The sequence below is a fragment of the Polyodon spathula genome, chromosome 2 (genome assembly GCF_017654505.1).
Source record: "Polyodon spathula isolate WHYD16114869_AA chromosome 2, ASM1765450v1, whole genome shotgun sequence".
In the NCBI taxonomy this organism is placed as follows: domain Eukaryota; kingdom Metazoa; phylum Chordata; class Actinopteri; order Acipenseriformes; family Polyodontidae; genus Polyodon; species Polyodon spathula.
The window spans coordinates 61,217,456-61,229,869 of record NC_054535.1 but is presented as its reverse complement, the minus strand read 5'-3'; the positions used below and the strand labels follow the sequence as shown (position 1 = coordinate 61,229,869).

At 38.1% G+C, this 12,414-nt stretch overlaps 1 protein-coding gene across 6 annotated transcripts in view; it reads left to right on the top strand.

Moving 5' to 3' along the window:
• The window catches only part of fbxo10 (F-box protein 10), a 129,144-nt gene that overhangs the window by 63,442 nt on the left and 53,288 nt on the right, over window positions 1-12,414 (top strand). For all 6 annotated transcript variants that reach the window (XM_041226235.1, XM_041226226.1, XM_041226254.1 and 3 more), the window contains exons 4-7: window positions 2,388-2,537; window positions 4,016-4,152; window positions 6,461-6,531; window positions 8,572-8,724. In XM_041226235.1, the coding sequence (XP_041082169.1) occupies window positions 2,388-2,537; window positions 4,016-4,152; window positions 6,461-6,531; window positions 8,572-8,724 (511 nt within the window). The remainder of the gene's footprint in view (window positions 1-2,387; window positions 2,538-4,015; window positions 4,153-6,460; window positions 6,532-8,571; window positions 8,725-12,414) is intronic.

Below are 12,414 nucleotides of genomic sequence, written 5' to 3'. Positions count from 1 at the left end.
GGCAGGAATTTGGCCACGGGCACCACTTTGAGGACCACTGCACTAGATAGTGCATCTACCACATATATATATATAAACACGGCTTGGAAAAATAACAGCTTTTGCTGGTTAAATAGCATCTCATGACCGTGCATATATATAGTGTATAGCACAGCCTGCATACTAATGAGCCGCCTCACACTGAATAAATCACTACGCACCACTACATTCTAAATTCCATGACAAACTGCCATTTTATTTGTTATTAGTTACAAAACCATAGCCAAAAATGAGTGGCATTTCACTTATTTCCTTTAAGATATTTGGGGATGAAACTTCACATAACTGGTACAACACCAACTTTCTGAGTGAAGACAGCAGTCCATCTGAAAAAAAAATAAGTGCACCAGCAAGAGTAGACACATAGCAGTATATGAGGAACAGCTAAGTGAAATAGAAAAAAACAAGGATTGAAAAAAACACACAAAAAACTACAGCATGGGCTGGTTAATGTATTTATAGAAAAAATATAAATATGGACATTCATTTTATGGAAATAAGTTAAAGAAATCTCAACAACATTAAGGGAATTTTATACCAGTGCAAGTTTAACTGAAGACCAGTGCATTTAGTCTCCAGTTTTATTATGCTCTGTTGGACTAAGTACATATTTTAACAGTAGAGGTTTTAACATCTCTGCTGACAGCAAGTTTAAAACCAGCAATAACATAAAACTATCAGTCAGGAAAAGTCTTTGAAAGGCAGGTAAAGACAAGGCCAGACACCATCCCCCGAATTACCGGCCTGGATTTGCAGTGTCTGCGGGAAACTGAGGTACTGTCCCCTGACACCGTGACCAGATTGGTGTGTAAAATCTGGTTCGATTGTCAACTTAATCTGGCATGATTTAGAGACGAGGGTGTCCTACAACTAACAGAAACATATTTTGAGATCCAAAAGGACGTACTAGATTATGTGTACCTTGCCTATAACGAGTTCACAAACTCATTTCAAGATCTGGCTTCAGTTTCCATCGCAGCTGCTCTCATTACTTCCTCCTGTCATTTGAAACTGTCCATCATCACAGCTTGTGGTCAGTCCTGTAGTTTCTAGTGAGATGGCACTTTCGATGCAGAAATTCACAATAAACGAACGTGCAATTTATTTTTAATAAGCGAACAATGAATTTAATTAAATTTGGTACTATATTACACTGTGGATGTATACACAATAAAAGTTTCTGGTTTTGTCTTAATTCAAATGTGTTTTAATTATTTAAATTAATTTTCTTCCCAGAAATGGCAGGTCGTGCGGTTCCAATGATACCACTTCAAGGGAACCGCAAGGCCCGTCGTGGTTCATACCTTACACACACACACACACACACACACACACACACACACACATATATATAGATAGATAGGTGCCTGATGAGCCAAGTTGATTTTGTAATATTGGTGAACAGTGGTAAATAGTGCAAACATATAATATACTTTTTATTCAAAGTACAGTTGTATAATATTTTGTTGTAAGAAAAATAAATGTATTTTTGGTTTTGCAACTTAAATAAAACAATATGGGACAATTTGTATCCCCAAATGCCACAGTGCGACCGCAACTCATTTTTCCACCGATTCCGAACGTCTCATCTGTGTGTTTTTGGCACTCCAGGAAATGTCTCATTAAATAACAAAGATGCATATACGACTGTTTGGATATGCATACATTTTTTATCCAGTCATTTGGAAACCACTCAAGTCGTTCCCACCAGCCTGGTCGGAAGATCGCGAAATGTTTCGATCTACCTTTATGGTACTGCAGACCATCTCACTGTATTCAGCAGTGCAGAAAGGGCAAAATGGCGTCTCCACTGGTTTTGCAGAAAAAAGCATAGTTGTGCTTGACAAGCTCTCGATCGATTACGTACAGTACTTCAAAAAGCATAAACTAAAACACAGCCTCCATGTTATTACACAAAACCTCACGATTGGCATGTAATGATGACCTGAGTTCAGTGGTTTGTTTAAACAGGGAGCACACTCACTTCAGTAACGAAAGGTGTACGTGTGTACGATAAACCGTATTAAGAGCAAAAGGTGAACTCACAATCGCATTTAGCCTGTGTGTGTACGTAGCCTTAGACATTACGTTTACAAAATTAAAATAAATCAATAAACAGCCCTTTTCAATCGTATTTGTACCGTATGCAAATAAGACTTTCGAGCTTTAATTGTACATTTCTACAGACCACAGTAAATCCAATTTTATTTCTGTTTTTTACTCATTGGCTGTCATTTTAGAGGGTACTTATTAAACACTTTAAATGGTTTTTACATTTGAAGAACAGAGACATTTTCATTATTTATGATGTTTCTCTTTATTTTGCCTATTTTTGTCCTCTCCAACAGATCATCATGTTGAAGAATGAAATCTGCCACTGTAAAGCCTCTGGGGTGTTTATGCGGCTGTCTGCGTACGGCCTGATCGCTGACAACAACATCCATTCGAATGCAGAGGCAGGTGTGGATATCCGCAAGGGAGCTAACCCTCTCATCCTGGTAATCACAGTTAACTTTAAATTTCCTCAGCAAAAATAGTGTTCCCTCATTTTCATTAAACTCTAGCCTCAAACCTAACCACTAATTTTAGTGTGACATTTAAGGGATAAGTATATTAATGACCTTATTCATTTATTTGTAATTAATTCAGAGGTTACTTAAAAAGAAAACATTCAGTCAAACAAGATTTAAAATAGTACTAATAGCTGTTTTTTTTTTTTACTTGTTTATATATATACACACATACATATACACAAAAATTCAGTTTGGTTTATTGGATATAAAAAATGGAATAGAGATCATCTGATTATGTAAGTAATCAAAAGTATTTGAAAGCTAATTGGTTAGCTTTATCTACACAATGATAGGGCAAGGAGTGAAACTGTTTTCTTTGATCTAATTTCTTTGAAGCATATTTAACTGTGAAGAGACCTCCCAAGTCTATCTAATTTTTTGAAGAACTTTGATCATGCTCAAACCAGGGTTGGGGACAATTCAATTTTTTCAATTCCAATTCCATTTCCAATCCCAGTTCCCTTTTATACAATTCCTATTCCTATTCCATTTTACGGCATAGTGTGAGGTTTATGCCACAGGCTTTGTTTTTCTCAATAAAGCCTTTGTTGTAAAATGATTGGAATAGAAATTTGAATTGATTAAAAGGGAATTGGTGACCTCCAGGCTACAGGGCGCATCCTGCACTCCACGTGGAGCACCTTTACCAGATACTCAGGAGCCCCCCTGTTGTCTATTTTTCATCTGTTAGTATTTTATCATAAACCATTGGAGATGCCAGCTTCGTATTTTCAATGTTATGAAACCTTCTCAAATATATATACCGTTCACTTTGATATATGATAGTATAGCTGCCATTTTACAAAGATCCACTGCACCACTGTCAGAGCCTCATTTCTCAAAAACCAATTTTTTTTTTTTTTTACTTTGACCTGACTCTTTATTACAGGTGGTGTTCGGTAAAAATAATTTATCTGCCACATTTTTTTCCATCCACTGACCATATCAATGATAGAAACTACATGATATACACAGCTGTATTCTTTGATTAATTCAATAAAGTTCCGTTGCGGGTGCTGTCCAGTAAAAGTTAATTGTTTAGTTACCACATCAGTGATGCAGACTATATGGTTTTTCACATCCATTTTGCTGTGCTTTTACTGTATTTAGAAACCATTCTATGAGATGCCATTCCCCTTTTATTATGCTTTGTTTTGTTTACAAAAAGAAATACATTTCTTATTTGTGGTTTTAGTTTCTCAAAGCTGTTTTGATTCTTGTTGTAGTTTAAAGGCATTTTTTAGAGGTTAGGTAGGTAGGTAAAGGTAGTTTTTTGGCATTTTGTTTACTTTTAGTACAGTTAGAGTTCTGTACCAGTTGTTTTTTAAATTGCTCCTTGCTATTTACACATTTTGATGTTTCTGTTCCTTTCTCCCTCTTTCTCTTGCTGCTTTTATCTGCAGTGTAATAGGATACACAGTGGCCTTCGCTCAGGGATTGTCATCCTTGGCAACGGAAAGGGCATCATTCGCAGCAATCAAATCTATGGAAATAAAGAGGCTGGCATTTATATTTTATACAATGGAAACCCTGTGGTGAGGTGTGTGCTTCTGTAGACCCGTCAGCTTTCTCATCTTTTGACTTTTCTTCAGAGGTCTGTCCTTTTACACTGAACAAAAATATAAACACAACATGTAAAGTGTTGGTCCCATGTTTCATGAGCTGAAATAAAAGATCTCAGAAATTTTCCATATACTCAAAAAGCTCATTTCTCTCAAATTTTGTGCACAAACTTGTTTACATCCCTGTTAGTGAGCATTTCTCCTTTGCAAAAATAAGCTGTCCACCTGACAAGTGTGGCATATCAAGAAGCTGATTAAACAGCATGATCATTACACAGGTGAACCTTGAGCTGGGGACAATAAAAGATGTAAAATGTGCAGTTTTGTCACATAACACAATGTCACAGATGTTTCAAGTTTTGAGGAAGCATGCAATTGGCATGCTGACTGCAGGAATGTCCACCAGAGCTGTTTCCAGAGAATTGAATGTTCATTTCTCTACCATAAGCCGCCTCCAATGTCATTTTAGAGAATTTGGCAGTACGTCCAACCGGCCTCACAACCGCAGACCACGCCAGCCCTGGACCTCCACATCCGGCTTCTTCACCTGCAGGATCGTCTGAGACCAGCCACCCGGACAGCAGATGAAACTGTGGGTTTGCAGAACCGAAGAATTTCTGCACAAACTGTCAGAAACCGTCTCAGGGAAGCTCATCTGCGTGCTTGTCATCCTCACCAGGGTCTTGACCTGACTGCAGTTCGGCGTCGTAACCGACTTCAGTGGACAAATGCTCACCTTCGATGGCCACAGACATGCTGGAGAAGTGTGCTGTTCACAGATGAATCCCGGTTTCAACTGTACCGGGCAGATGGCAGACAGTGTGTATTTTTGCGTCGTGTGGGCGAGTGGTTTGCTGATGTCAGTGTTGTGAACAGAGTGCCCCATTGTGACGGTGGGGTTATGGTATGGGCAGGCATAAGCTACAGACAACAAACATAACTGCATTTTATCGGTGGCAATTTGAATGCACAGAGATACCGTGATGAGATCCTGAGGCCATTCATCTGCCGCCATCACCTCCTGTTTCAGCATGATAATGCACGGCCCCATGTCACAAGGATTTGTACACAATTCCTGGAAGCTGAAAATGTCCCAGTTCTTCCATGGCCTGCATACTCACCAGACATGTCACCCATTGAGCATGTTTGGGATGCTCTGGATCGACGTGTACGACAGCATGTTCCAGTTCCCGCCAATATCCAGCAACTTCGCACAGCCATTATAGAGTGGGACAACATTCCACAGGCCACAATCAACACCCTGATCAACTCTATGCGAAGATGTGTCGCGCGGCATGAGGCAAATGGTAGTCACACCAGATACTGACTGGTTTTCTGATTATGGCCCTTACCTTTTTTTTTTGACCAACAGATGCATATCTGTATTCCCAGTCATGTGAAATCCATAGATTAGGGACTAATGAATTTATTTCAATTGACTTATTTCCTTGTATGAACTGTAACTCAGTAAAATCTTTGAAATTTTGGCATGTTGCGTTTACATTTTTGTTCAGTGTAATAGAGTTGTTCTTGGTGTTTAAAGTCTGATCTTTTTTTTTTTATTAAGTTCTGCACTCAAGCCAGTTAACCTGATTGTGCACTAGCACGCAATTAGCCAGATTAAAATGAAACTAAGACCTTGGTGCCGAGATAAAGCTTGTATGAAAGCTGTTGGCTGCATTTGACACCCTTCCTATAAAAATTCACAAAAACTATTTTTTACAGTAGCATCTTGGAAATTATGACATTTAATCCCCCCCATCCAATTATATGTGTTTCAAGCCTGTACTGCAAAGTACGGTGACCCTGTAAGTCATCAAAACGAAGTGCATTTTTTATTGTGTTTACATGATTGGGGTTTTAAAAGCCCACTTCAGCATCATTGTGTTAACACGATCCCGGTCCTTAAAGGGTTAAGGACTGTAATAAAGCAAGTTGTTAGTTCTTCTGGTTTGACGACATGCTGCGTGTGGTGTTGCTCACAGTGACAGAGGTCTGTAAAATACAATAAAGAGAAGTCATGTTCACAGTTACAACTCAGTTAAAATGTACTTTGGCTTAAAAGACCACCTATGTAGGTGCACAACATAGAAAAGGTAACAAGACAAACTTGTTTATTTTTTGCATAAAGTAACTGCAGTATTATTACTCCCATTAAAAATCTAGCATGTCATATTACCTCGTTATTGACAAAAGTAATATTACAGTAATGCCAATTCTTTTAGCCCCCAGAGAAATGGATAAGCTCCCTTTACCATGTTATCAAATCCAGTTGTCTTCTCCTAGTGGGAATCACATCTACCAAGGGCTGGCTGCAGGTATTGCGGTAAATGAGAACGGAAGAGGACAGATTGTAGGTATGCTGTCAATATCTCATTGTATTTTCTTTTCAGATATGTTATCTATCCTTGGTTCAGCTAAGTTTAATTATAGGGTAAAACCAGAACCGTAAAAATAATTGAATGTCCTGGGGAAAATATATTTTTTAAGTTTATTTTTTTCCTAATGCAGTGTTTTAGGGTACAGTAATGGAAGGTGCCATTGTTGCTTTCCCTCACAGCTCTGTGAGAACACCTCTCTGGTTTTGCTGACAGCTGGAGCGATTTGTGTGGTGGTTTTCACATATTGACCCGAGCTGGATTCAAACACGGGAGGCTAGTGAATTGGCCCACTGTACTAACTAGCACCCACCACCTAACCTCCTCAAAGCTAACTGATACAAGCCTTGGAAGGAGATTAACATGATTTCTCTTATAATTTTCTCATCCACTCTCTTAAGCCACTTTTACAACAAAGCCAATGACACTAACCACCCTGCCTCAAACATTTACCTTTCTGAGGCTGGCACCCACTGGGACAGTGGGGAACCCTTGCACCGTTTTCAGTTTTTTAAAAAGTTAAATGCAGGCATGGCTACTGCCTTGTGAACTTGAAAAAACAAACTCACAATTACAAATGATTATCTTGCAAGATGCAACTTGTATTTCCTTTTTCTCCATATGGCCAAAAAAAAAGATGCACAGTAGAATACTTGTTGGCAGCTGATTAATTTCAATGCATACTCTAACAAAATCAGAATATAGAAAACTGTTCCTGGCCCCAGGCAGATTTAATCATAGAACAGTCAGTTTTTTTTTTCTTTTTTTTTTTTTCTGTTTTCAAACTGAACACAATTACAAAAAACAAAAATTGTATTCTCGTTTAATTTCAGTTTGATTTAGACAACCCTGTTCTGAACTCCCTTACAAATGAAAGATAATCACCCTTACAAATTATCTTTGTTTCAAATTAAATCTTTTTTATTCCTGTTGGCATTTCTCATACTTGCAGAAATCCCCCCTCACACACACGCATTTGCATATTCATATATTTTTAGTGAGAAAATGAAGTAAAACAGGCAACAAGTGTCATGCCCAGCGCTCCAGATAAGGGTTAGGGTCATTGAGTAATTGTACTCTGCAATTTAGACACTGAGAGTGAAATGCACTTTGGGTGAGTGAAATACAACATTACCTTGAAGTCATGAGTACTTTCAATAAATAGTGTACATATAACTTTCCTTATTTTCAATTGAAAAAAATCCAACAGTATCTTTTTCACTGCCATTTAGATCTCCCTTAATAATATTAGACTGGAAAGTTGCTACTCTTGGATGTATAGCTACTGCGTTCAACGAGTCGCCTCACTAGTACTAGGATGTTACGGTTTTTACAGTTTTCTGTAAATGTTCCTTTCTCAGTCTCTTGTGCTTTCCATTTTCAAGTCATCAGGCATGCTCCCTAAAATAAATTAAAAAAAAAAAAAAAATAATCAAATCTTTTAAAAAACTGTACCAATACTGAACTAATTCAAATAAAGAAATTATAATCTTACATCCTTTATTGATCACCTTGCTCCAAGAAATCCCAAAGATCAAGAATCTAGTCGCTTATTCATCAGTCGCAAACACGCATTGCAAGTGAATTCAACCTTAGGTTTTTTCTTGTTTTCTTAATTGAAACCCCAAAATTATTGGTTACATGTTTTTGGCAATTCCCAGGCATGTTACAATTAGCTGTCCCTGCATTTCTGTGATCCATCTCTAGCTGCCGCATGCAGTATATTCACAATTGACCATTGAGACGCCTGGAACCTGAGGTACAAAAAGCTTGATAACAACTCAAGTTGTGCAGCAAAATTGCTGTGCATATTCTTTATGCATTACATTTTAAAACATACAGTTTGCAGCTTATGTGGAGCGCTGGTCATACCCAAAGTCTCAGAAATTTTAAAGTTTGTTTTGAATACTTTTTTAAATCACTGTGCAATACTTGCATTGATAACTTAAGTTGACAACACGGTGGAAGATTGTACTTTTGAATGCAACTGCTTTGCTAAAACATTTTTACATGTTCTAGAAAATATAATCCGTGAAAACCAGTGGGGCGGTGCAGACATCCGACGCGGTGGGGACCCCATTCTGAAAAACAACCTCATCTGCCACGGGCACTCAGATGGAGTGGTAGTCGGGGAGAGAGGCAAAGGGCTGATTGAAGGAAACACTATCTATTGTGAGTGCTGTTTAACAACAATTAGGTACAAATTAAATTACAGATCAGAAATACAGATCATGACGATTTTCCCAGCAAGGTGCAAAGGACTTTGACAGCCATAGATGTATATTAAGCCAGGCAAGATTTTGCACTGTTCAGTATTTAGCACAGAAAGGATTAGCCTGTATGACAAATGTTTTTTTACTGTGTTTTCTCACAGCCATCATCATACTGTTTCACAATGTCTGGCTTCCATCCTAAGCTATAACCTGATAATTGTGTAGGCAAACAACAATTCTGTGCTATCACTTGGCTGCTTCTTATTTTAAAATCTACTGGCAGGAATAATAAATAGAGGTCTAGAAGTTTGTTTCCATAGTTACAAAGAGAGCAGTTTCACTATATGGGAGAGAGTTCATTCACAAGGAAAACCGGTAATTATTTTTTCTAAGGAAACAGGAATATGGGAGTTCCTCTTGTTAACAGTGTACAGATAAAATTGCTAAAACATTTACAATTTTATATTAAGAAAAACAGTATTTCAGTTATCACCCTGCCCATATAATTTAGTAAAGCGACATGCTTTAGCATAAACATAACACAAAGAAATGTCTTATCCCATACAAAACAAATTTTCTAAAAAATAAATTATGGAGTTTTATTTTTTTTTTAAATGGAAACATTCTCAATTTTCAAATAGAGGGGAAACAAAACCCCTTCATTTTTGTTTACACAGTTCAAAGATATATTCGAAAAGAAAGATATGGATGAAGGAAAATTCTGAGATTTAAAAAATTACAAGACTTACATTAATTTATTCAAAGAAAAAGTAGATAAAGCAAAAAAAAGTAGTTTTTTTAAGTAAACTGACAAAATAGATGATGAAAATGTAAAGGTTGTTAGTGCATGGCCGTAACCAGAGCTGATTCTACAGAGGTCTAACTTAGAGTTTCAAGCTGTAGCTGCCATATCTATATACATATAGGCTACAATACAATTTTACATTTCTGTAGCTCCCAAATGCTTTACAGCGGAAGTCGGGTTGGGTTTAAAAACAAGTCTTAATCCTAGATTTAAAATGTTATGCTATTTTATTCTGAGAAATAGAATAAAATAGATGAGGTGCATTGGTACCATATAATATAACATACATATATAATTAGGGGTTCTGTTTTTTGGTTTTTACTCATTTTATTTTTCGGTGCTTATTTTTAGCTATTTGAGTTTTATGTAAATCTTCCTTTTTTTGGGAGGGGTGCTTTCTCTTTTTACATATATATTTATATGCTTGGGTAGTTTTTTCTGTCACAATATGTATAGTAACTCAACCGTACTTGCACACGTAAGTTGTACCTTCTCTCCTTTGCAGTCTTCCACAATTAAATCCTTATAATCACAGGCACATTATTCTGGAGTTTTTGTGTGTCTAGGCATTCTTTTACATTTCGCCACAATTTGCAATTCTGTTTTATTCTATCAAACTGTAATATAGCTTTAAATGCCACGATCAAGCCTTCTAGTTGTAATCTTGTTTTAAATTTTGCAAATTGAGTCTAATAGAAATGTAGGAATTTGCTGCCATAGTAGTTGGGGTGGGTATTAAAGTAGTGGTGCAATTAGCAACCTAATTTCTTATTCGGTTATCGTATAGGCATTTATCAACGATAACACAGTGTAACAAATTTATTTATTTATTTTTTTTTGGTTCCTGGGTAGTAAGTGTTATTTCCTAATTGCTTATGCCTCAAAAGTATAGAAAATGGTTATTATTCCCCACAAACTTTGCTTTTGTGACCAGGACAGTGATATTGTGAAATTTATTTATTTTCCAGAACATTCCAGATAGATTCATTGCTGAGTAAACTTGGAGTAACTTCTAGAACTTTCTAGAACTTTCCAGTAATATAAATAGTAGTATAAATACAGGGGCCTTAAGCCCACCAGTTCAGTTTAGTTCCAGCTGCCTAAGTGGATACATATCTGCATTTTTCTGAGATGGCATCAAGAGGCTGCAAGCATCCGGCAGACACATTTTGCTATGTCTGCGGCCAATTTATCAAGACAAGAGCGAAAAAGTACTCAGTGGAAGCATCTGCTAAGATGTGTGAGGCCTACAAGGCATATTTCGGCATGCCTGTCGGGGATCAAGACAAACCCTGGGCACCTCATTTCACCTGCGAGCACTGCAAAAAAATCTCTGGAAGGTAAGATGGACATTTGTTGCTCGTAATTTTATGTTATAAAATTTGTTAAAATTTTTTAAATTGTAAAAGTTTTTAATTTTAAAATGTTTTACAATTTTCAATGTTATTGAAAAAATATATCATATATGAAAAATGCTGCGAGAATCTCTTACACATGAGTCATGGGTGAAATAAATGTATTTTTGTAGGATGGTACAGAGAGGAAAAGAGAGCCATGACGTTCGCTATCCCAAGAATTTGGCAGGAACCCAATGACCACTCAAGCACCCTTCCAAACGTCGGACTGGCAAGAGTGCACCTGCTATCACGTATCCGGACCTTCCTTCATCCATCGCCCCGGTGCCACACTGCCATGAGCTCCCCGTACCCACTCCTCCGGAGAGAGAGCAGCCAGTCAGAGAGCGAGGAAGACGTTGTGGAGTCCCAGCGACAGCGAGTGGGAGAAGTACAGGCGTGGAAAAGTACAGAGCAGTTTAGAAGCAGAAAGGAGAAATTGCATCTTGAATTGCTTTAATCAGAAAACAGAGGACATTTGGGAAACACAGCAGCAGCTCAAAGTCAAACAAACAGCCGTGTGTGTTTTTCTGATAACAAACAAGCTGAAACTCGGAGCAGCTGATTCAAATTCAGCGCAGTTCTGAGACACTGGCGAGGGGAGGAGCCAACAGCACAGCAGAACAACGCAGTTAAACGAGGCAGTCTTCCCAGCGACAGCGAGTGGGAGAAGTACAGGCGTGGAAAAGTACAGAGCAGTTTAGAAGCAGTTTGAAAGCAGGTTGACAGCTGCAGAAGAAACTAAACTTAAAAAAAAAACCCCTCAACATGGTCTTCAAGCCAGTAATCTGTGACACCTGCTTGATGTGGGAAATCCGTGAAAACCCAACGGAGCTAAACCAAGTGTGCGTAAAGTGCCGCGCGATCCAGGATTTGCATGAACTAGTAAGTATGCTAGAAATGGAGCTGGAAAAAGTGAGACAACAAACAAAGGTCAGAACAGCTGGGTTCAGGTAGGCAGAAGCAGGGAAAAAAAGAAACTTCGTCAAACACAACCACCAGAAATCAAAACAACCAACAGATTTGAGTCACTTCAGAATTTTGATGAGCAGAACCACCAACAAGAGAATGAAAGGAACAACATCCAGGATCCCATTGACAGTGGTGACCAGACAGCAAAAAGAAGGGAGGTCATGATTGTTGGGGACTCCATATTGAGAAACACAGCAAGTTCAATTCGCAGTTTGGACCCCCTTACTACAACAGTGTGCTGCCTCCCGGGAGCCTCGGTCAAGCACATCACTGAGAACGTGGACAGGCTCCTAGAACGAACAGGAGACGACCCGGTAGTAGTCGTCCACATCGGTACAAACAACATTGGAAGAGACAGACCCAAATCCCTGAAAAACAAATTCAGAGAACTAGGAAGGAAATTAAAAGAGAACCAAAACTGTGGTATTTTCTGGTATACTACCGGCACCTTGCAAAGGACCATATGGACAGCTGGAAA